We start from the raw sequence: 25,630 nt of genomic DNA on the forward strand, positions 1-25,630 counted from the left end.
GGATCACTGCTTGTGAGTCACCACAAGTGGAATATGTATATGGACAAGCACTTGAAGGAGAAAGGAAAGTTACTTACCTTACAGAACTGGAGTTCTTCAAGTTGTGTTGTCTATATACATATTCCACCACCTGCTCTCCTTCCCCAGTGTTTCAAAGTCCTATATGCTTCTGATTCTGTGGTGGAGAAGAAACTGAGTGCCGGCTGATCCACTGTCCTACATGCCCTTGGTGCAGGGCATGTGAAGCTGCTAGCCAAAAGACTCCGACCTTGAGTGCTTGGGGCACATACAGACCATAAATGGAATATGTATATGGACAACACATCCTGGACACTAGGTGGAGGCACACAGCATAATGAACCCAGGGCTCACTGGTAGGTCGCCAAACCCCTGCAGATGGAGGAATAAGGGGCACTGCCACCCTTGGGTATCATGGATGCCCCAGGAGTGTGCTTGTGACACGATCACTCCTCGGCTCACAATCAACCACTGTTGTGTCCCCAGTATAGTGCACAAGGCAAAAAGGCCATTATTTGGCTGATACCACCTGCAGCAATCTTAGCCAGCAATAGCAAGCGAGGCACTGGCAGCAAATCACAGGAGCAGTCCTGCGTCCGGCCAATCTGTCCTCGGCGAGGCTCTGATAGGAAACAATCTCTCAAGCAATTCCTGGCCCCAGCCAGATGTCTCTTAAAGAGCGAGAGTTCGACGCCTGCTCTCCCTCCCAGCCTTTCTCCAACTGGGCTGGGCTCTCCCCTTTCAAGTCCTCCCTCCAAGCCTGACATCTGTTGTGGGTTTAGCAGGGCTGAGCTGATGGAGTTCACAGCAGCTCACTAACCCTTTCCTGACCAGTATGGGTTTATGTGCCCCATCACAGGACAACATAAAGATGGCTACAGGATTTAACCTGTCCCCATTTTTCATTATTTGTATGATTGTAGCACACAACTAATTCTTTCCTTCACTTAAAAATGCTACTTCTGGTAGCCTGAGTTCTAGTAAGTTAAGTAATGATACTAGACAGGCCCTCATAGGAGGCGTGTGTCCCCATTCCTTACCTCTGTGAGCCGATGGAATAGGAAAACTTCTAGATCAGTTCCGAAAGGAGTAAAGTTTCCCCTGGTATTGGACTGATTTCAATATGCAATACTTCAAATATGGAAGGGAGTAAATTAATGTATTTTCCCATCACAGAACTGAAGAGCCAAGGAAATCTAAATCCAGTCGGGCACATCAGATCTCCCAGAGTAACCTCAAAATATACCTACATACATAGAGAGAGGGTGGAAAAGAAGGAGGAACAGTCCCTCTGCTTTAATAAGCTGAAGAACATAGAACCCTGTCTATCAGATCTATCGCCCAGGACACAGAATTAAGGGAAACCAGGACTTCTATATCTTGCTTGCAGGTATGCCCTAGGGTAGGCAAACAGCACAGTATGGATGCAAATTCTTCTCCTCTTAACCTTGCATGGGATTATCTACTACTATATCCAACCTAACATGCCTACAGCTATTTTCAGTAGCTCTTGCTTTCTTGGGTGAATTGTTTTTTATTCTTTTATTTTATGTTTAATAGGCAGTTTCCCTTTTCTTTTTCTGAGATTGGTGGTATGCTCTTTGGGGACAACCTCATGGGAAGGTCTATATGTAGAGATGGATCTGATACTTGTTTCTGAGGGTGGTGAGGCTTATGCTCATTCTAAGCTCCGCTGGTAGGGACTTCTGTAATTTATGGCCCAGCACAAAAAAATTTCAGCCACTGACTCCTGATAGTTTCATCCTGGCCTTGAAGGATGCAAAGTCCCCATGATCACAGCTGCTTTGGTAGAGAGATGGTCTCATAGGAATGGATGCCGCATCCTAAGGACCTTCTCAATGAGGTCCAGGACTCTGAATTGGATCTAGAATTATGATCAGTGGAGGTAGAGATGCTCCAATGTGATGGATCTTCCACCGAAAAAAAGTGTTTTCCACCCAGAAATCTTAAGACCCCTTTTGCTGCAGAGCAGATGGGGCCTAGCATGTATCCATATTTAATGCTGAAATGCAATCTTTTATTTAAAAAGGTGTTAGTAATCCCCTGTCATTTTGCCAAGTGCATTTCTTCTGCTCCTTTGTTCAGCATAGTGTGGCTGCCTAAAGGACTCCAAGGTCTCCAGTGAGCATGATCCTTGGCCTCAGGTTGGGTGCGGGAGTGTCTATTTTTATCTATTCGGAGGAGGCAGACTATTATCTGAGTCATACAAGATCTCACCAGGCGGAGAATTTTGGACACTAGAAGGGGAGATAAACTATTTCATGCATCTGATGCCTTGATCCAGACAGACTGGAGACTGTCTTGCACAACCAGAACAATTCCCTCTTTCTGTGGAATTGTGTTATTCACCTCTTTGCTTTTCCCCATTTAATGCAAAGTGGGATGAGACATTGAGTGTTTCATACAACACCTCCCTCTCTGTTTCAGTAAAGATCTCAGTGGAAACTGCTAGCATCAGCTTTCAATTTTTTTTCTTTTAAAAACAAAAGGAACACTTCAAAGTAATAATGTTAAAGGTTAAGCTGAAATCCACCAAACAGGAAACATCTTCAGGCTGCTGCCACTATGCCTTCCTTTCCCCCTGCTTGAACAATAATTACTGGGAATTCCTTCTAAAGAAGGACATGGACAGCTCAAGCCTCTGAGTCTGAGCCTTGCTCAGTGCAGGGAAGGGTGGGGGGGAGTGCATCAGGAAGCTGGTGGCTCCCTGATTCTGTGTTGGTCCAGCCCCTGGTGGAGGACTGGTTTAACAGAACTCTGCTCTGCCTAATATCCACTCTTCATGGTATGCCCCCACTGCTGGTGCAAGAGTAGCCTCTGCCACCAGATAATTCCCTTCCAGTGGGGGAATTCACTGCCAGACATTTACAGCCAAAATCTGGCCATTTTGTTCAGCTTGAATAGTGCAAATATAACACCGACAGACCTTGGTTGTTGGTGAGTGGGATCGAACTGTGGACCTTTGCAGCTTAATGTATGAGCCTCCACTGCATGAGCTAAAACCTACCAGGTGCTTAGCTAAGGCTGTAGCAGACTCATTAATCTCTAGATGGTCTTGGTGCCCCTAGAGGGGGACAGAGCAACACACCAAGCAGGCATGGGTTACGCAAAGAGTGCAGGTTGTGCTGGCCCAGAAGTGTGCAATGAATGACTTTTAAGGTAATGTAATTTTATTTGTGTCTTAAGTTAACATATGATTCTGTGAATGGTCATGTGGTTTATGTTGCACCGGGTCTGCAAGAGGCCCTCAGAGCTGCTGGATGAAGTATGTAGAGCAGATGGTGAAATCTGCCATCACTGCCAAATGAAGGAAGCAAGTGATGAAGAAGGGGGATATGGCCATGCAACCCAAAATAAGTACAGACCTGGGCAGGGGACTTGACAGAGATTCAAATGAGCCACAGAGTGGACCAGCCTCCAGTGCCTTGCACCATGTCTAAACATTGACACCAGTGCAAAGTGTGTGAAGAGCCAGTGTAAAACACACCCAGATCAGAAGGGTAAGATTTCATACCACCTTCCTTTAGGTACAAATGGCTACACAAGGCAGGGGAGAATCAGGCCCTCCCAGTGTAGTGGCTACATTACACAGGGACCTTTCATAACTAAATACCCCATGTGTCAGCTCACAATAAGGAGTGATTTTGAATCAGGCTTTAACACCACTGCTGACAGGTTTGGGACAGGTCAACTTTGTACAATTCAATTCTCTGGCCAGTTTAGCAAATAAGTCTTTGAGGTTTGAAATGGGATACTGATCCACCTCCAACTAGGGGTTTATAGTACATTTATAGATCTCACAAATTACACTTCCAGTATTTTTGGAATACATACAACTGGTGCCGCCCATTGCTGACCTCCAGAAGACAAAATATCTTCCTTGTTTTTGCAGTTCTTCTAGCTGCCTTTCTATTGGTTCCATGAAGTGTGAGGCCCATGACAAGCCTTAAATACTGAGGGTATGTCTGCACTGCAGTGTAAGGCCAGGGTTTGAACTCAGGCTCAACTCTTCTGTCTATACTCAAATTATGCTAACCGAGGGCTTGGTCTCAGGATATTATGAGGACCTGAGTCAAGCCGGGACCCAGGGTTCAAGCCTTATTGCTTTGCTGTATAGATGAAGCCCTCCTGGACTTAAAGTCCGCTTAATGTATTCCTGAGTCCCACTGGCTGACTTCCTTTGTCCTCTGGACAGTGAAGTTTTCCCAAACTCCACCATGAACAAAAGGCTAGAGTGGCCACATTTTAGAAGGGCACTAGGAAGCCTGGGATATGGGTGGTTGAACTCAGGCCCACATAATATAGTGTAGATGTTGGAGATCCAGGTTGGGAACTAGGGTTCAACAATTCCTAGCCTGGGATTACAAATAAGTGTAGATGCTCAAGTCCTAGGCTAACAAACCCAGGGTCAGCTAACTTCAGTTCTACTAACCCTGGGTTTACACTGCAGTGTAGACAGACCCTGAGGCTACATGTAGCTTTATCATCACAACTTTTCCTAGCTTCACGAGTATATTAAATATAAATTTATGTTTTTCCATATTTTCCCCCACTAGATCCAACAAGTTGTGCATGGAACTGCAGGAAAGTTAAAATGTGCACAACCAATTTTTGCCAGTCTCCGAAGACCCATTTTCTTCATTGACTAGTAACTGTAATAGTAAGCAATCGCCTTTGTAATGTGCACTGATGAGATGCAGGCACCCAGTTCTTTTAATTCCTGATTACATCTTTTCAAAACTTCATTGGTCTTTACATTGAGGAATTTTTGCCTGTACAGTTTTTCAGAAATCACAGGTAACACATCTTCCCTAACAATTTCCTGTCAAGTCCTATATGTTCTGAACTACATGCAAATCTGAGAACTGGTGTAATATCCTCCGCATGGGAAGGCACAATTTCTGAGGACTCGTCTGCACATGAAACTTCAAAGCCCTCTATGAGACTGGTTCAAGTAACTTCAGGGAGCAGCTCAGCCTCTGTGACTGCAACTTCCACTGGAACAACGGAAACTTGTGCCTTTAGCAGTCACCTTTGTTGGAAACTGGCCTAAGGATCTGGGACTTGCTCCTGGAGGAGATCAGCAGGGCCACAAATCTCAACCCCTTCAGAGCAAAATACAAACCCCACCTTTAACCTTGCCTTCCCCTGCTAACACCATGCACTCAGACACCATGCTAACTGGAGAGGTGAGAGAGGGAGACTGAGCTAAACACTTTATAACTTTGCGAGGCATTTAGGGCCTGATCGAAATGCCATTGAATGGGTACTACAGTGATGGGCACCAGATAAGAACCTAGACAGTGAGATAAACATACAATATTGTAAAAAGTGTTAGGCAACTGTGTTTAATTACAGGTTTCAGAGGAACAGCCGTGTTAGTCTGTATTCGCAAAAAGAAAATTTAATTAGTTTATGGCAATTTGTTCCTGCTGTGCTTAACACATGGGGTGAAATCTAGGCCTGATTAACATCAGTGGGAGTTTTGCCATTGATTTCACTAGGACCAGGATTTCATCCCTTGGAAATGAGACAGTGAAGTCAGTGGGAACGGCAGGAGCCCAGCACTTCTGAAAATTAGGTTCAAGATCTGTAGGGCTTGTCTACATGGTGGGGCAATGAGCACTGCGGGGGATGTGATTTCTAAAGGGCGCTAATGTGATGTGCATTGTTTGGTCCATGTAGGCCCTTCTGGGGCACACTGAAGGTTCTCTCGTGTGCTTTAGCACAGTACTGATTCCAGCTTTATGTTAAAGTGCACTAGGGAACCTTTAGTTTGCACCAGCAGAGTCTATTCAGACCAATTAAGATGCAACACATTAGTGTGCTTTAGAAATCGCACCCCAGAGCACGCATTGCCGCACTATGTAGTAGAGAAGCCTTTAATCTCCACGATAGGGAGATTATCCCTATCTCCAGTTATATTATCCTTATTCTCCAGTTTTATGCCAGTGTTTAGCTCCATTCATTTCAACAGAATTTCACCAGTGTAAAGCTGGTGTAATGGAGTGAAGTATCAGACCCTAGTTCTTTATAGCAAAAGAAAAAAGGTGGTCTATTGTATTCCCAAACTAGGTGATAAAGGAAAAAGAACTGAAAGAACAAGTCAGTTAAGAATTAGTCAGTAATGTAGAGTCAGCCGGGGCAGGCTAGATGGCTTTTCTGGCATTAATATCAAGGATTCCAACAAACCAACCAGACCAGAGGTAAACATTTTCAAAAGCACCTAAGTGACTTAAGAGCTGACCTCCCATTTTCAAAACTAATGTAGGCACGTAGGAGCCTAAGTCTCATTGAAGGACAGTGAGTCCCTAAGTCGCTTTTGAAAATGGGACTCAGGCTCCTCCTAAAGCACTTGAGGTTTTACAAAATGTTATCTGAGATCCATTGGTCCTTGACATCTCAAATTTGTCAAAAAGTTTCTATAGTTGATTATATGAAATTGAGATAAAAACAAAATAGGGAGGAGTTAGAAGTGATTTGATGGAAAGGCTAATAATAATCCGCTATGAGCCATGCATAGAAAAAAATGGCCAGGGTTACGAAAAGAGGCAGTTTATTCTGCCAAAGCAAACAGCCTTACAGGGGTTTTTGTATGCCACAGGGATATTTTTCCTGCCAAAGCTGCAGACAAGTGGTCTGGCCTGCCACTCTGCAGGAAAGATATTTTAAACTAACAAGTCTACACCTTCCTGGAGTTTTTTCCCTTCTTGTAAGTCCACCAACAATAGCATTGATCTGATAAAATTTTCCACTAGGCAGCTTCACAGCTTCTAGCACAAAAGAGGAGGTTTGAGTATATGGACTTGCCAAGTAGGAAGCTCATAAAAAAGGTTAGAAAAAATATAAATGATTTTTTAAAATTTTCTCACTGACTTCAAAGAGAATTGAAGCTCTTCTGGCTGGGTCTATGTCTTTGTATACATAATAATAAATGATCAGGAAGGTCATACTTAAACTCTTCATTCTTATTAATTTTTGTTATAATACCACTTAGAGATCCCAGATGAGTTCAGAACCCCATTACATTAAGAACTATATACACATAGTGAGAAACAGTTCCTGGCCTGAAGAGCTTACAATTTAAATAGGCAAGACAGGGAAAGGCTGGGAGAAAGAAAGGATGATTATTCCAATTTATAGATGGGGAACTGGGGCACAGAGAAATTAAGACCCTGATCCAACACTAATTGAGGTCAGTGGGAAGATTCCCATTGATTTCAATGGAACTGATCAAGACTTAAGTGACTTGACCAAGATCACACAGGAGTCGGTAGCAGGGCCAGAAATTGAACTCAGATTTCCTGAGTCCTAGCCCAGTGCCTTGTAATGGTTATGGAAAGTCTGATTGTTAAGTGCACATTGTGTACAAGAAATACCTTGTCACCCCAATAATTTTGCTTTGGTCATTGAAATAATTTGATGAGGACTGGGATCAGCACAGTCTATATTCTCTGTTGGATCTAAGACTAAGACTAGTTGAGTCTGAATATTTATTTTCTCTTGATATCCTGGAATTGTGCGTTAATCTGAATTAAAATCTATGAGCCGGGATACAGTAAACCCTCATCATGGTGTTGGTGTGTGTCTGGGAGAGGAAAGCATATGACTGTGTATTTGTGAGTTTTGGCATCAGGGATATACCTTTTCCTGGGGAATTTTTCACTTTCTTATTAGGAAATATCCTCTGAGCCACGTCACTGGAATTTCTAGGAAGTAGGAGCTGATGGAATAAAAAGGCTTCAAGCTGAAGACAGCGGGTACACACTGACTGACAGCTCTCCACTGAGTCTTAGCATAAGAACCTCTGCAGTGACTTAGCAAAGGAAAACAGCCGCTGAAGACACATCTTTACCAGGCTGCTACATAGCACCAGGCATCACAGCCACAATCTGTAAGTATAATAGCCTTTCAAGTAGGTTTGTTGTATTTCATATACATGCTTGGCAGAATTCAGTTTTTATTTTTGTATAATTTTGATGAATAAAAAGTTTAGTTTATTTTTAAGCATTTTAAAGATTTTTTTATTGATTTAAATTTTCACAGTTGTGCAAAATTATGGCTTTTAAGCATTTTTCCCCCCAATTTTTATTAATTTAAATGTTCACAGTTGTGGGAAATTATGGGGCATCAGAAATTATGGGGTGTGTGTGTGTCTGTGTGAGTCAGGCAATAATTATTTCATGACAGTGGACATTGAGATTCAAAAAGTTAAAGCTTTATAACAGTTCAAATACAAATTATCAATATCTTGTGTCACAATATGCAAAATAAATATCCTTAAATCAAACTCTAATAAGTTATCAAGCAGCATTTTTCTTACTTGAAATCAATGTTTATCAACTTTTACTGATAAAATTGAATCCTTCCAAAGGTATTAATATCTTAGCTGAGACCATTGTCAGTGATCTCAGCTAAGATCTGTCAGATTCAGTCAGATCTGAAGTAACACTACACAAATGTCCTGTACAAGTTACTTTAATTTCCAGTCTGCCCCTCCATTAAGATCTGCTTTAGACAATACACTAGCCCAGTGGAGAGTCTTGCTGTTTAACCCCGTAAAGTGATTTGTGAAATAACATATAGGAAAGATGCTATAGACAATAACATTGTATTGCATTATTGTATTGCAATAAGTTAATATCAGTGCTTAAACCATGTGCCATTATTCTGCATGTTTGTTTTTTGCAGCCATCTCTTCAAAGAGCAAAGTGAAGAGAAGTTCCCCAGAAACATGGTTGGCCTGTGGTTCCTCTCTGTTCTCACTTACGGTAAGTGAGTGTGTATCTGAGTGGAAAACAAGTTAGACTGGAAGTAACAGCACTGCTGTTTTCTCGCAGATTCCTTCTGAAGTAAATGGGGGTGCAGTAGCTGGGTTAAGCTTTAGGGCTTTAGGGCAGATTTGCACAGAAAGCATTAGATGGGATGGCATGCTGCTTCATAAATGATCTGGAGGATGGTGTGGATTGCACTCTCAGCAAATTTGCGGATGATACTAAACTGGGAGGAGTGGTAGATACGCTGGAGGGGAGGGATAGGATACAGAAGGACCTAGACAAATTGGAGGATTGGGCCAAAAGAAATCTGATGAGGTTCAATAAGGATAAGTGCAGGGTCCTGCACTTAGGACGGAAGAACCCAATGCACAGCTACAGACTAGGGACCGAATGGCTAGGCAGCAGTTCTGCGGAAAAGGACCTAGGGGTGACAGTGGACGAGAAGCTGGATATGAGTCAGCAGTGTGCCCTTGTTGCCAAGAAGGCCAATGGCATTTTGGGATGTATAAGTAGGGGCATAGCGAGCAGATCGAGGGACGTGATCGTTCCCCTCTATTCGACATTGGTGAGGCCTCATCTGGAGTACTGTGTCCAGTTTTGGGCCCCACACTTCAAGAAGGATGTGGATAAATTGGAGAGAGTCCAGCGAAGGGCAACAAAAATGATTAGGGGTCTGGAACATATGAGTTATGAGGAGAGGCTGAGGGAGCTGGGATTGTTTAGCCTGCAGAAGAGAAGAATGAGGGGGGATTTGATAGCTGTTTTCAACTACCTGAAAGGGGGTTCCAAAGAGGATGGCTCTAGACTGTTCTCAATGGTATCAGATGACAGAACGAGGAGTAATGGTCTCAAGTTACAGTGGGGGAGGTTTAGATTGGATATTAGGAAAAACTTTTTCACTATGAGGGTGGTGAAACACTGGAATGCGTTACCTAGGGAGGTGGTAGAATCTCCTTCCTTAGAGGTTTTTAAGGTCAGGCTTGACAAAGCCCTGGCTGGGATGATTTAACTGGAAATTGGTCCTGCTTTGAGCAGGGGGTTGGACTAGATGACCTTCTGGGGTCCCTTCCAACCCTTATATTCTATGATTCTATGATTCTCTCAACTGCCAAAGCCAAAAGGGGCCCCTACGTGGAGCTTTGCAGCATACCCACCCAGTGTGGGCAATGACTGGACACATCCTTGACAAGCTGGAGACCCTACATTTGATATTGACATGTCTGTTTGGGAGACTATTGTAACGTTGTATAAAGAAAATGCAGCCACTACCTACACAGGCTCAAATACCTGCACATATGCAATATCCACTGAGATCTAGATATATTCTTCTTTAGAAAAAAGCAATAGGGTCTAGGTTGCTGTAGAAGTTATATCCAAAACATAGCATGTAGGTGGGATCCCTAATTCAAAAGCCTTATTTCTGTTAGCTCTTGGAAGAGCATTTTGACACTGACACCTTGAATGTTTGGGCTAAATTTCTCTGCGGTTTTCATTCCTCTCTCTCTGTCTCTGTCTCTGTCTCTCTCTCTCTCTGTAACATTCTGGGATTTTTCTGTACTTTTAAATATCTCTGTGCTATATATTGCAGTTCCAGCTGCTGAAGTTCTTTTTCTGATCAGTTCTCTCAAAGAGATAGATTCTAATTCTTCCTGGAAGTGCTCTTCGTAAAGCAGAATAATATAAAGAGATAAAAATGGCCTTTAATAACAGAAGAGGAAGCGCAGGTAAAAGGGTACCAACTTCTCTGCATCTTCTCTTTCTAGGACTTATGGTGCTTGAGGAGGGCAATTGCTGGACATACCACTATTCAGAAAAAAATATGACCTATAAGCTTGCGGAGGAATGGTGTAGGAAACACTATACAAATATGGTTGCCATTCAGAATAAGGAGGAAATTGTCCATCTGAATGCATTTTTACCCTTCAATCCAAGTTATTACTGGATTGGAATCAGGAAGATTGACAATGAGTGGACCTGGGTTGGAACAAGAAAACGGTTGACAGAAGAGGCTAAAAACTGGGCTAAGGATGAACCAAACAACAGAAAGAATGACGAGGACTGTGTTGAAATCTACATCAAAAGAGCGAAGGATGCAGGCAAATGGAATGATGAAAGATGCAGCAAAGAGAAGGTTGCCTTGTGCTACGCAGGTACAGAATTCAATCAATCCCAAAGAGTCTATATGATAATAAGAAAATGGACGTTTATTAACTACCCTATATATGTGAATTAAACATTGTTACTATGTTTAACTTTAAGCATGTGAGTAGTCCACTGAGGGCTACTCGCTTGCTTCAAGCTAATAATGCAGAACTTAGAGCCTTTATTATATCATGTAAAAGTCTATTGTTCTTTTTGTGATTTAACTTTTGATATAAGTTGAGTCTGTTTCCAGCCACAGCAATACTTTTGTGAGTGACTAGGTTCAACTGTCTTGGCTTCTGAAATGCTGTGATGCAAAACCAATGTCATTTCAAATGGCATAACCTTCACCCTCTGTTTACTTTGCAAAGTATTTATTATCCAGAGTGTGTTTTCTCCTGGATAAGTAAAGCGCTGCAGATTAACAGATTAACTAATAAAGGGGGATAGATTTGTTTTATAACCATGCTGAATTTCCTGCTAGCTTCCTGTGACCAGTCTTCCTGCAGCGGACATGGTGAATGCCTGGAGACCATTAACAATCATACCTGCCTCTGTGATGCTGGATTCTATGGGCCTGAATGCCAGTATGGTAAGATTAATTCTTACTGCCTTCCAAACAGGGAGATGTGCACGTCAGCTAGTTTTCAGTTCGTCTAGCTAGTTTATTTCATTTGCTGTTGAGAAAGTGGCACTGACTGAAGGCCTCCTTGTGACCCCTTTGTAGTTGTGACTTGCGACCAATTAAAAGAACCCGATCAAGGGACCCTGGAGTGCAGCCATCCACTACAGAACTACAGCTACAAGTCATCCTGCGAGGTTCAGTGTGCAGAAGGCTATGAATCAACTGGGTTTGAACCAGTGTGGTGTACCTCTTCCGGGAACTGGTCTTCACCCACTCCAGCATGTACAGGTAAATTCTCAAGGAACTGTAGGCCAGATCTCAACTGGCATAAATCCTTATGGCTCTGTTGACTTCAGTGAAGCTTTGCCCCTTTATAGCAATGGAGGCTCTGGCCCACTATTTTAAAATTAAATTCTTAAAGTGAATTTGGTTCCAAATTGACAGATCTGGAGCCTACAGGCCTCCCTTTGTCCCAGAAGAAGTACAGTTCAGGAAGGGGCATTGCCTTAACCCTGCCCTAGATAGCTCTATACTGCTCTGCCCCATGTCACTTTCTTAACCTGTAGGGAGATAGCTTCGCTCCCTAAAGCCCAGCTCCTGTCAATGTATATTCTGTTACCATGCAAAAGAAAAGTTTTTCTCTTACTTTGCTCCAAACTAAGCTCCATGCTATTCCATGTGATTTGCAGTTGTGCAGTGTGATGGCTTAAAGGCTCCAGCTCATGGCTCCCAGACGTGCTCTCCCGCCTCTGCGAACTTTCTGTGGAATTCAACCTGTGAGTTTGCCTGTGAAGAAGGGTTTGTGTTGAAGGGATCAGACAGGCTGCAGTGCGGTGCTTCTGGAGAGTGGGATGGACAGCAGCCGGAATGCGAAGGTACCTTTCTTTATGATTGCCCTTCCCAGTACACAGGGCTCTCACTGCTTGTGTAGAGTGCTCCTGTGGCATCCAAACTAACCGCTGATGTTCTCTCTGTGTGTCTCAGCTGTGACCTGTGAAACAGTGAATGGACCTGAAAATGGCTTTGTGGAATGTACCGGCGGTCATCCAGAATTCACCCACAACTCGGCCTGTGAGTTCCGTTGTGAGGAGGGCTACAGATTAAGTGGATCGCCCACGATTCAGTGCACAGCTCAGGGAGAATGGTCAGAGCCCTTCCCAAAGTGTGAAGGTAGGTCTCTGTCCTTTTTGAAATAATCCATTAAGAATAACACAATACCTAGCTCTTAAACAGCACTTCTCGTCAGTGGATCTCAAAGCACTTTCCAAAAGAAGTCAGTGTCATTGTCCCCATTTTAGAGATGTGGAAAATGAGGCGCAGACAGGGGAAGTAATGCTTGTGAGCAGCAGACCCCCAAGAAGCATGATTGTATACCGCAAATGTTGTGCATTTAAGATTAATCAATTCCTATCAAGTGCTTCGAGTGCAGAAGCTCTGCAAATCCAATCAGCTAGATACAGTGATAATATCAGCTCTTGAAATTCACGCAGCACCTTTTTTCAGAAAGGCCTGAACTCTAAAGTGCTTCAGAGAAAGATCTCTGAAAGATCATTTGCCTCAGATCTGAAATGCAGACTGATTTGGAGAGGGATCTGATGCACATCTGTCAGTACCAGTAATGGAGCATAATTTAGAACCTTTCCTAGAGCTTTTTTATACGTCTTACAAGAATATATTTGTATTTTAGTTACATGCTGGGAAATACTGAGACATCCCGAAATCCCATGTCCAGTCCCCTGAGACTCACGGATCCCAGTGCTCCTAGTCACTTTCTTAGACTGCAGGGAGATAGCTTTGCTCTCTAACGCCCAGCTCCCATCAATGTATATTCTGTTACCCTGCAGAAGAAAAGTTTTTCTCTTACTTTGCTCCAAACTAAGCTCCATGCTATTCCATGTGATTTGCAGTTGTGCAGTGTGATGGCTTAAAGGCTCCAGCTCATGGCTCCCTGACGTGCTCTCCCGCTTCTGGGAACTTTCTGTGGAATTCAACCTGTGAGTTTGCCTGTGAAGAAGGGTTTGTGTTGAAGGGATCAGACAGGCTGCAGTGCGGTGTTTCTGGAGAGTGGGATGGACAGCAGCCGGAATGCGAAGGTACCTTTCTTTATGATTGCCCTTCCCAGTACACAGGGCTCTCACTGCTTGTGTAGAGTGCTCCTATGGCATCCAAACTAACCGCTGATGTGCTCTCTGTGTATCTCAGCTGTGACCTGTGAAACAGTGAATGGACCTGAAAATGGCTTTGTGGAATGTACCGGCAGTCATCCAGAATTCACCCACAACTCGGCCTGTGAGTTCCGTTGTGAGGAGGGCTACAGATTAAGTGGATCGCCCACGATTCAGTGCACAGCTCAGGGAGAATGGTCAGAGCCCTTCCCAAAGTGTGAAGGTAGGTCTCTGTCCTTTTTGAAATAATCCATTAAGAATAACACAATACCTAGCTCTTAAACAGCACTTCTCGTCAGTGGATCTCAAAGCACTTTCCAAAAGAAGTCAGTGTCATTGTCCCCATTTTAGAGATGTGGAAAATGAGGCGCAGACAGGGGAAGTAATGCTTGTGAGCAGCAGACCCCCAAGAAGCATGATTGTATACCGCAAATGTTGTGCATTTAAGATTAATCAATTCCTATCAAGTGCTTCGAGTGCAGAAGCTCTGCAAATCCAATCAGCTAGATACAGTGATAATATCAGCTCTTGAAATTCACGCAGCACCTTTTTTCAGAAAGGCCTGAACTCTAAAGTGCTTCAGAGAAAGATCTCTGAAAGATCATTTGCCTCAGATCTGAAATGCAGACTGATTTGGAGAGGGATCTGATGCACATCTGTCAGTACCAGTAATGGAGCATAATTTAGAACCTTTCCTAGAGCTTTTTTATACGTCTTACAAGAATATATTTGTATTTTAGTTACATGCTGGGAAATACTGAGACATCCCGAAATCCCATGTCCAGTCCCCTGAGACTCACGGATCCCAGCGCTCCTAGTCACTTTCTTAGACTGCAGGGAGATAGCTTTGCTCTCTAACGCCCAGCTCCCATCAATGTATATTCTGTTACCCTGCAGAAGAAAAGTTTTTCTCTTACTTTGCTCCAAACTAAGCTCCATGCTATTCCATGTGATTTGCAGTTGTGCAGTGTGATGGCTTAAAGGCTCCAGCTCATGGCTCCCTGACGTGCTCTCCCGCTTCTGGGAACTTTCTGTGGAATTCAACCTGTGAGTTTGCCTGTGAAGAAGGGTTTGTGTTGAAGGGATCAGACAGGCTGCAGTGCGGTGTTTCTGGAGAGTGGGATGGACAGCAGCCGGAATGCGAAGGTACCTTTCTTTATGATTGCCCTTCCCAGTACACAGGGCTCTCACTGCTTGTGTAGAGTGCTCCTATGGCATCCAAACTAACCGCTGATGTGCTCTCTGTGTATCTCAGCTGTGACCTGTGAAACAGTGAATGGACCTGAAAATGGCTTTGTGGAATGTACCGGCAGTCATCCAGAATTCACCCACAACTCGGCCTGTGAGTTCCGTTGTGAGGAGGGCTACAGATTAAGTGGATCGCCCACGATTCAGTGCACAGCTCAGGGAGAATGGTCAGAGCCCTTCCCAAAGTGTGAAGGTAGGTCTCTGTCCTTTTTGAAATAATCCATTAAGAATAACACAATACCTAGCTCTTAAACAGCACTTCTCGTCAGTGGATCTCAAAGCACTTTCCAAAAGAAGTCAGTGTCATTGTCCCCATTTTAGAGATGTGGAAAATGAGGCGCAGACAGGGGAAGTAATGCTTGTGAGCAGCAGACCCCCAAGAAGCATGATTGTATACCGCAAATGTTGTGCATTTAAGATTAATCAATTCCTATCAAGTGCTTCGAGTGCAGAAGCTCTGCAAATCCAATCAGCTAGATACAGTGATAATATCAGCTCTTGAAATTCACGCAGCACCTTTTTTCAGAAAGGCCTGAACTCTAAAGTGCTTCAGAGAAAGATCTCTGAAAGATCATTTGCCTCAGATCTGAAATGCAGACTGATTTGGAGAGGGATCTGATGCACATCTGTCAGTACCAGTAATGGAGCATAATTTAGAACCTTTCCTAGAGCTTTTTTATACGTCTTACAAGAATATATTTGTATTTTAGTTACATGCTGGGAAATACTGAGACATCCCGAAATCCCATGTCCAGTCCCCTGAGACTCACGGATCCCAGCGCTCCTAGTCACTTTCTTAGACTGCAGGGAGATAGCTTTGCTCTCTAACGCCCAGCTCCCATCAATGTATATTCTGTTACCCTGCAGAAGAAAAGTTTTTCTCTTACTTTGCTCCAAACTAAGCTCCATGCTATTCCATGTGATTTGCAGTTGTGCAGTGTGATGGCTTAAAGGCTCCAGCTCATGGCTCCCTGACGTGCTCTCCCGCTTCTGGGAACTTTCTGTGGAATTCAACCTGTGAGTTTGCCTGTGAAGAAGGGTTTGTGTTGAAGGGATCAGACAGGCTGCAGTGCGGTGTTTCTGGAGAGTGGGATGGACAGCAGCCGGAATGCGAAGGTACCTTTCTTTATGATTGCCCTTCCCAGTACACAGGGCTCTCACTGCTTGTGTAGAGTGCTCCTATGGCATCCAAACTAACCGCTGATGTGCTCTCTGTGTATCTCAGCTGTGACCTGTGAAACAGTGAATGGACCTGAAAATGGCTTTGTGGAATGTACCGGCAGTCATCCAGAATTCACCCACAACTCGGCCTGTGAGTTCCGTTGTGAGGAGGGCTACAGATTAAGTGGATCGCCCACGATTCAGTGCACAGCTCAGGGAGAATGGTCAGAGCCCTTCCCAAAGTGTGAAGGTAGGTCTCTGTCCTTTTTGAAATAATCCATTAAGAATAACACAATACCTAGCTCTTAAACAGCACTTCTCGTCAGTGGATCTCAAAGCACTTTCCAAAAGAAGTCAGTGTCATTGTCCCCATTTTAGAGATGTGGAAAATGAGGCGCAGACAGGGGAAGTAATGCTTGTGAGCAGCAGACCCCCAAGAAGCATGATTGTATACCGCAAATGTTGTGCATTTAAGATTAATCAATTCCTATCAAGTGCTTCGAGTGCAGAAGCTCTGCAAATCCAATCAGCTAGATACAGTGATAATATCAGCTCTTGAAATTCACGCAGCACCTTTTTTCAGAAAGGCCTGAACTCTAAAGTGCTTCAGAGAAAGATCTCTGAAAGATCATTTGCCTCAGATCTGAAATGCAGACTGATTTGGAGAGGGATCTGATGCACATCTGTCAGTACCAGTAATGGAGCATAATTTAGAACCTTTCCTAGAGCTTTTTTATACGTCTTACAAGAATATATTTGTATTTTAGTTACATGCTGGGAAATACTGAGACATCCCGAAATCCCATGTCCAGTCCCCTGAGACTCACGGATCCCAGCGCTCCTAGTCACTTTCTTAGACTGCAGGGAGATAGCTTTGCTCTCTAACGCCCAGCTCCCATCAATGTATATTCTGTTACCCTGCAGAAGAAAAGTTTTTCTCTTACTTTGCTCCAAACTAAGCTCCATGCTATTCCATGTGATTTGCAGTTGTGCAGTGTGATGGCTTAAAGGCTCCAGCTCATGGCTCCCTGACGTGCTCTCCCGCTTCTGGGAACTTTCTGTGGAATTCAACCTGTGAGTTTGCCTGTGAAGAAGGGTTTGTGTTGAAGGGATCAGACAGGCTGCAGTGCGGTGTTTCTGGAGAGTGGGATGGACAGCAGCCGGAATGCGAAGGTACCTTTCTTTATGATTGCCCTTCCCAGTACACAGGGCTCTCACTGCTTGTGTAGAGTGCTCCTATGGCATCCAAACTAACCGCTGATGTGCTCTCTGTGTATCTCAGCTGTGACCTGTGAAACAGTGAATGGACCTGAAAATGGCTTTGTGGAATGTACCGGCAGTCATCCAGAATTCACCCACAACTCGGCCTGTGAGTTCCGTTGTGAGGAGGGCTACAGATTAAGTGGATCGCCCACGATTCAGTGCACAGCTCAGGGAGAATGGTCAGAGCCCTTCCCAAAGTGTGAAGGTAGGTCTTTGTCCTTTTGAAATAATCAAGTCAGGCTCAGGAGCCTAGGTATCTGTTACAAGCATGACACCTCAAACCCCGTGTATTGAAGAGTAAGGCCAACTCATGAGCTGGTGCAGACTGACCTAGCTCCATTGAAATCAACGGAGCTACACCAGTTTGCATGAGCTGAGGATCTGATCTAAAGTGATTGCTATTGAAGTCTTAAAGTGCAGAACATTTGAAAAAAACAGTTAGCTTGATACAGTAGTAGTACCAGCCCTTTACTTTGCTGAAGTCTAATATATTTTAGGAAAAACTCACTGCAAGGACATTTATCCCAGAAACAAAATGCAGATGGTGAAATATGGTGCACATTTACTAGCACCAATAGTGGGACCCAGTTTTGGACATTTCTTAGAGTCTTCGTTAACTGTTTGTATGTGTTTTTGTATTTCAGTTGCACAGTGTGAAACCCTGATACCCTCTGAGAAGGGCTCCATGAATTGTTCACACCCTTTTGGGGATTTTGCATACAGCACAGTTTGCGAGTTTAACTGTACAGGGGGATGGTTGCTTAACGGCTCTAAAGTACTTCAGTGCAACGCTGCAGGGAACTGGACTGCAAGTCAGCCAACGTGCGAAGGTATTTTGTATGTGTGTTTTTACTTGTGACTAGCGATGCTGAAGAGGCCTGGCCTTGTTATTAGACAAGGATGTAGGGAAGGATGGGATGCAACAAGAGAGACTTTTGTCATTTCTAGCTCTGGTCAGATATATTTTTTCCCACTGAAAATATTTGACTTTTTGTTAAAAACCCCAAAAACTCAGAAATTGACATTTTTTGGTTTTCAGCTGAAAATGTTTCTGAGTTTTTGGCTTTCCATTGAAAAACTGAAAATTTTCAAGGAAAGCAGACAATTTCTGTGAAACTTTTCATTGAGACAAAAACCCAATTAAAAAAAAAAAAGAATTTAGACAGAATTTTTTTTGCCAGCTCTAAATACCTCATAACTGACATATTTTCAGGCTAGAACCAAATAGCTCACTTCTATAAGTGGTTGTAAATTATGAGTGGGATTTAAAAAAAATGTTCCACCTTGGCTTTACTCTGCTCTTATTCAAGTCAATGGGAGTTGTATCACTGATTGCAATAGGAGCAACAATGGGCCACACTGAGCATTTTCAAAAATCCCACCTATCGTCCCTAAGATACCTTTCCTCACATTGTGTCATACGTTACTCCTTGAGTAAATTCATTGATTTCAGTGGGACTGCTCAAGGAGTCAGACATTACTCAGTGGGAGTAAAGATATCAAAATCTGACCCAAAATATCCTTTCAAAGTAACGAGGGACCCTGCAGAATTCCATCCTCACTAACCTGCTACCAGTTAGATGGGACTATTTTCAGCATAAAGCTTTCTGGCATTATTTGGCATATGCAGAGGCTTTCCCTGCCCAGTCCTGCATACAAGCAGGTGCCACCACTCAGTGTGAGAAACCAAAGGAAATAAGCAGCTGTCCTCCTGCTTGCAATAGGACTGAATGGAAATAGAACAAGCAGAAAGCACTTCAGAGACTGTGCATTCCTCCTGATCTCATAGGATCTTCTTTGCCCTCCTAGCTCCCCAAGTGCCTGAAGAACTGCTCAGTTACGTCTCTGTTGGAATAGCAGCCACCGGAGCCTCGCTCTTGTCGACAGCATCATTCCTCATTTGGCTTGTAAAGCGCCTTCGAAGGAAAGGTGAGATACTGTCCCAGGTTCATCTCTTTATTTGCACCCTCTGTAGAACTGGTTGGAAATTTTTCAGAAAGAAAAAAAGTGGAAACTTCAGTGAGAAAATCCCCATTTTTGTTGAAATTTTTCAAATTTCCCTCGAAATATTCCATTTTCAGGTTTTTGACAAAAATCTCCCCAAATTCAACAAAAATGAAGAATTTTCATGTTCCTTGAACACTGTTGCAGAAAATAAAATATGTTTTTCAACCAGTTTTAATCATTAGAAGTTATTGGCAGGAGAACTGACCAGGGATCAGCCAGGAGGACATCAACCAGAAATAACACTGGTGCCTCCAACCGCTATTGCTCAGTATGCCAGATAGGGCATTTGCAGTGTTGTTGTAGCCGTGCTGGTCCCAATATATTAGAGAGACAAGGTGGGTGAAATAATGTCTTTTATTGGACCACCTTGTTTCTAGAGATATGAATAATGACTGTTATAGAAACAGATATCTATAGAAACAATAATGACTGCAGAGCTAAACAGATAATTCAGAGCGAATCATTTATTTGTCAAATGGAGACTCTCTTTCTTCTCACAAGTAGTGCAAAAGCAGTTTATGCCATTTTTGATTGATCTGTACTTTAAAAATTATTTGCTGAATACTTTCCTGCTCCGCAGTTTGCTCACAAACAGTTTGTTACAAGCATTTGATATTCAAAACATGAGCAATGCTAATTAGTTTTCATTGTACAAATCAGTCACATGGTATCTTTCATTTTCCTGAAATAAAATGAGGTTTCCAATTAAACGACTTACATTTACAAGATGAGAATTTGCTTCCCAGGAATATTCCCTAATATTCACTTAAGACTCATTATTTCTGTTAATTTTCCTGACAATCAACGAGTTTGTTAGACTATGAATGGAACATGAACACAAGAGAGATACTAAGGCACCCTAAGAGATTAATACACTGTGTTAGTTAGGCAAATATATGTGGAGCGTTCATTGAGATACCTGTTCAGTTCTACTAGTAAGTACTGATTTCTCACAGGGAGAAATTCTCACAGGGAGATTTCTCATAGCCCGTGAGCAGAGGGGCTGGTCCTAGAGGCCTAGGTGTAACAAGTTGCTCTGCTCACGGGCTATAGCAGTTTGGGGAACAGCTTCCAGGCCTAAGGCCATTACAAGTCAGAAGGGTTATGGAGAAGGGGTGGTGGTAGCTCGGCTCAGTCTATAACATATTTCTGTTGTTAAATCAGTGGGGTAATTCTCCAACAAAACAATGGAATAAATAGCATGCAAGATGGGGATGGTCATCTCCAGAATGCTAATGATATTATTTTTTTCTCTTGCAGCAAAGAAATTTACTCCTGCCAGGTACGTTGTATTTAAAAAACCACATGAGAAGCATTGCAATCATTCTTTGCTAACATCACACTGATGTACAGAACAGTTGTATATAAATCCCTCTCCTCTATATCTTACAGCAGCTGCCAGAGTCTCAATTCAGAACAATCCTTCCAAAGCACTGGTCATCTAATCTAACGCCAAGTGACTCCGGTAAGATACGTGAGATGTTTACACTCATAATTTAGTTTCCTTTTTAAAACACAAACAAACATAGAACGCATTGATCTTTAGAATGACCTTTAACTGCTGTGTATTTCCAGCAATAAGATTAACCCCTTACTTACCATGGGACACTTAGCATACATGCTGTGGTGATGAGGCCATAAAAGTACCGAGAGATTGACAGATTAATCAATTCAGCGATGGCCATTCCTATGACTAAAGGATTATTGTGTTAGGGTCTGTGCCCAGCCTTAGGAAATAGTAGAAACTCCTTTACATTGTGGCTATTCGCCAGATGCAAAACAGCTTTGGAATAAGGGAATACAAATCTGTGCCTGTATCTTCCTGTTTTAAAAAGGAAATCTGTTATCTCTGCAGGAATTGAAGCTATCTTCACTGATGCCTCAGAGCCTCTCAGGAAATGGAGCTATGCAGTCCTCAACAAGTGGCCAGGTGTTGATACATCTTGCTGACAAGATGATTAGCCTCGGATCTTGCTACTAGATACCAGGCTCAGTCATCTGGTTCTGCCACTGAAGACAAGCAAGCTGTGGGTAAAACCCTAGCCGTTTACCAAGAGACTACATGGGTCCAGTCAGTGTACAGCTACAGTGATTGGGAGATCTCTGTTCATTCTCTGGATGGGGACAAAATAAGCTGCTGTCTGTGGGAGAGGCTGGACTCCTCTGGGGTCAGTCTGTAGGTACCAGGGTGGAGTGAACACTTTGCAATATACACAGTTGGAGTTCTCTCCCATGGAAACACATAGGTTACATTTTTTAAAGCAAAATAGTTAGAATGGGAAATATTTATGGAATTGCCTTACAAACCATTGATTTGGTTCACTGGTAATTGTTGAAGTAAATGTACTGTAACAATATGTCACAGTTAATAAATCTGTCTGTAACACTAAGGTCAGGGTGTTTTGCTGCAATTCCTAGCGAGTTTTTATATTGTAACTTTAAACCACTGCTAATGGGAGCACTATCAGAGTTAGTAATTATGCCAGGCACTCTGGTTCGTCAATGCAGCAGGTAGACCTGAAACAATTTCATCCCCATGGGATTAAGTATTGTAATCTATATAAATATATATTTAGTTTCTTGTGTACTTTCTTCTGCATATAATTCTGTACTGTTTGTAAATCATAGAACTGCTGTAGGATATCAGCCCTAGAGTTCAGGATCATATATGTTCTGCAAAAAGTATGTGACATCTACTCTGTTCAGATAAAATAGCCTGTTGTATAACTCAAAAGGTAATGACTACAGACCTTCTGTGTACTTATTCCTTTAAACTTATCTGTCATTTAGGGACAGACATGATTAAAGGTCTGTATGTGCATTCATGTGTGTCTGAACATAAGAACATAACATAATACTAGATAGAAGTCAAATACCTTGTATATAAATAAACAATGTACAGACCTTTGGGGTCTGATCCTGGTCTCATTAACATTGATGGCAAAACTCCCGTTAATTTCAACGATTCAGGAAAAGGCCCTTTATAACTTACAAGCTGTTCTTTTTGACACCTTCATGAATATTGCATTTGGTAACATTGCATACACAATAGTCCAATGGAAAGACCTGAGGTCATATTTTAGTGGCTGATGTTTTTGTAAGAAGCAGTTCTGTGGGACTGAATATTTGGGGGCAGAGCTTCACCTGATATAAATTGTCACAGCTCAGTCAATCAGAGGTACCCTTTTATGGTTTTCATGTCAGTATATTATTTAAATATAAACTGGCAGCTTAAGAAGATCTTTATATATAATGAATATAATCTGCTTAGGTTTTATATTATCAGTATGGTTTTGACTAAGTTATGTATTTATGATTACCCATTGTGGCTGATTTTAATCTAATATGTGCTGTGCTCTATGTGACTGATTAATAAAATGGTTTGAGATTGCTGCTTACATTCTGGAAATGTGTATTATTAGTCTTTTTTGTATAAGATATGAGGATGTTGTGTCAGTAAAAAGCTTCATTTAAAAAAAAGAGTGTCACAGGTAAAAGGGCTTGGGGCTGTAGGAAGTTGGTTTGCTTACATTGTTTGATTTCATTCTTTATATTCATAAAATGTCTGAGGTCAGAGAGTAGCCAGAAGATGGCGCTCAATGCCAGCCACTGCATGGCCACCAAAGCACTATGGTATAAACAGCCCAGAAAAGTATCCAAGGTGCTGAATTGCAAAGAGAACGGCTCGGGTACATGGTACATAAGAGAGGTGCCTGCAGCAGCAATGAGCACTGGAAGAAAGAGAAACATTCTGTTGACTATGCAGCAGGTGGGAGATGAGAACAGATGGAGAAGTAATCAGGTGACATAGGTATATATCAGCTGAGTACCAGAATCCAGAATAGACCCGTACACCACATGTGTGTCTAGCATCCCACTCTGCTGGATTTTTAACCATGTACAAGGAAAATATGGGGCTGGAAAGGCTGGTGAGTATGAGTGCTGTCCTGGCAGTCTATGCAATCACACTAGAGGAGGTCTACTTGTGCTAAGCAATAAGGAAACACAATGCCAAGTTATGGAGTCTAGCCACATCACTGGGGTAAAACTGCTCATTTATTGTCAATGTAGAGTTGCATAAATAATCACGGTCAACATCTTGCTCTCTCGCTCTCTCTTTCTCTCTCAAACACACACACACACACAGAGCGTTCCCTGGCCTCCCACAAAATCCACAGATGTTCTGGCTCATTTGTACACAGTCTCATGCAAGCTGACAGTCCTGCCATCACAAACTCGACAGTTCACCGCTTACTTTTTGATGAGAACCAGCAAGCATCCATTTCCATGGCGAGTTATTTTTCATAGCTCTTGCACATAGAAATGGATTTGAAATGGTGCCAACAAATGAAACATATGGTGCCAGTAATGCTGAATGGAGTTTTGGGCTGCATACACGACGGCATCATGTTGTCTAGCAGGGAAGTAAGAGTTCTTCGCTGTGTTTATATGACATGGCCAGTCTTCTAATTAAAGCCTGTCTACACTGGGAAATCATACGTTACAACGTGACCTTGAGGATTTGTCGTAATGAATACAGTGTGGAACATGACCTAGCCCTAAGTATAGACATGTAGTGTCATGTTTAACATTGTGTCAGCTAGTCATGGTTGACCCTAGGGGTAACTACAGACAACTGACATGAGGTTAAACATGACTTAGTTTATACTGTGTGTTTAACGTCATGTTGACTCCTCAAGGCTGTACTCAGGATATAGTTTCCCTCCATGGTTCTAGTGTGACTGTGTCTCCGCCTATGGCTGGCCCGGGACAGCACCTGGTATGCTGCATTGATTTCCGGGCACCACATTACCAGAAGGATACTGGCAGGTATTCAGAGAACAGAATAAAACTGATTGGGAGGCGGGAAGGATCGTTTTATGAGGAAAGCTTAAAATGTAGAGCTTGGCTAAGCGGTGCTAAAGAGGGACACGATAACAGTCTACAGTTAATTCAAGGTGTGATGGGGTGTGTGCCTAACACTGGCAAACAAAGGGTTAATGGATGTGTTAGGCCAATTAGCCCACCAGGTCACACCTGGGGGTGGGAGGGTGTCACACCCAGATGTGGAGGGTGGCTCTATAAAGCCAGGCCCATACCAAAATGGGAGAAAGGACTCTGGTGTGAGGAGACTGTCAGCATCCTGGAGGAAGCTCCTCAGTAGGAAGACGATGCACAAGGAAATGGGATTCCAGCATGGGAGTAAAGGAGGCCACAGCCCTTTGAGAGATGCTGATGATCAGGGACAAGTAGGAGCAGCAGCCCACGGACAAGGTGAGGTATTATAAGGAGCTGTGCTTAGCTGCCTAATAAAGGGTCCTTGGGCTGGCCACAGAGGGGAACACAAGCCTCTGCAATAAAAGACTGATGAGTCCCTGATGGGGACAGGCCTCATAGAAAGGCCAGTAAACTTCAAGTTTTTTCCCCTGTTTGGACTTTTCTATTACTCCCAGCCAGGGTCTGAACTGAAGGGTGATGGGGCCGGAGGGCTGGGCTCTGGATGCTGCAGACCCCTGCAGACTCATAGCGGCAGACAGTGTGGATGCAGGAGTGGAAGAAGCCCTGCAATGCTGCAGCCTGGCATGAGGGGGCGCTGGGTGGTGAGGGCCCCCTGTTATACAAAGGTGTTAAAAACAGGATGTTGTATGAGAGGGATCTTGTGTTGTGATACGCGGGGTCAGGGTGAGGGATAGCTAGGGGTGGCTGCCTCGTGAGCACCCAAAAGGGTCAGTGGAGAAACGTCTGACATAATGGCAGCCTTGTACCCCCCTCCCCCCGCAACTCTCTTGCTCCACCTCCCGCTTTGACTGTGGCCTCTCATTTCCTGAGCGTTCTCCAATCCCCACCACTGCAGCACAGCTTCTGCTGCCAGGCCTGCAAGCACCACATGGATCAAGTCTGCACGCAGCCCTGTCGTTTGGGACCATCCCTGCGCTCTACTGCAAGTGAGCTGCCTGGTTAGCTTGGGCCATCTAGTGTATATCCAGTGACGGGCTGCCAAAATCTTAACGGGTTCCCTCCTCACCTCACGAGGGGGTCGTTGCCCACCCCCGCCCCCCGGGACTCCTGCCCCATCAAACCCCCTGCGTTCCTTGACGCCCCCCCCAGGACCCCTGCCCTGTCCCCTGACTGGCCCCAGAACTGGGCAGGAGGGTCTCGTGGGCCGCTGTAGTGGGTGCCCACCCCATCCCTAAGAGCCAGAG

The 25,630-nt window shown here is 43.5% G+C and overlaps 1 protein-coding gene across 1 annotated transcript; it reads left to right on the plus strand.

Annotated features, from left to right (window-relative positions):
* Positions 1–7,782: 7,782 nt before the first annotated feature.
* Positions 7,783–22,836, plus strand: SELE (selectin E). The gene is made up of 20 exons (XM_048861783.2): positions 7,783–7,933; positions 8,731–8,810; positions 10,580–10,966; positions 11,443–11,550; positions 11,686–11,871; positions 12,273–12,458; positions 12,568–12,753; positions 13,491–13,676; positions 13,786–13,971; positions 14,709–14,894; positions 15,004–15,189; positions 15,927–16,112; positions 16,222–16,407; positions 17,145–17,330; positions 17,440–17,625; positions 18,065–18,250; positions 19,230–19,349; positions 20,688–20,709; positions 20,820–20,892; positions 21,283–22,836. Exons 2-19 carry the CDS (start codon positions 8,774–8,776, stop codon positions 20,875–20,877), a joined length of 2,964 nt encoding a protein of 987 aa, XP_048717740.2. The 5' UTR covers positions 7,783–7,933; positions 8,731–8,773; the 3' UTR covers positions 20,878–20,892; positions 21,283–22,836.
* Positions 22,837–25,630: the final 2,794 nt, after the last annotated feature.

The sequence above is a fragment of the Caretta caretta genome, chromosome 8 (genome assembly GCF_965140235.1).
Source record: "Caretta caretta isolate rCarCar2 chromosome 8, rCarCar1.hap1, whole genome shotgun sequence".
Classification (NCBI taxonomy): Eukaryota; Metazoa; Chordata; order Testudines; family Cheloniidae; genus Caretta; species Caretta caretta.

Bases quoted from the DNA above. Each gene is read 5' to 3' on its own strand.
- SELE (XM_048861783.2), top strand. From the start codon at position 8,774: ATGGTTGGCCTGTGGTTCCTCTCTGTTCTCACTTACG. The intron at 15,190-15,926 runs GTAGGTCTCTGT...TGTGATTTGCAG, and splicing joins GCCCTTCCCAAAGTGTGAAG to TTGTGCAGTGTGATGGCTTA. The intron at 17,626-18,064 runs GTAGGTCTTTGT...TTTGTATTTCAG, and splicing joins GCCCTTCCCAAAGTGTGAAG to TTGCACAGTGTGAAACCCTG.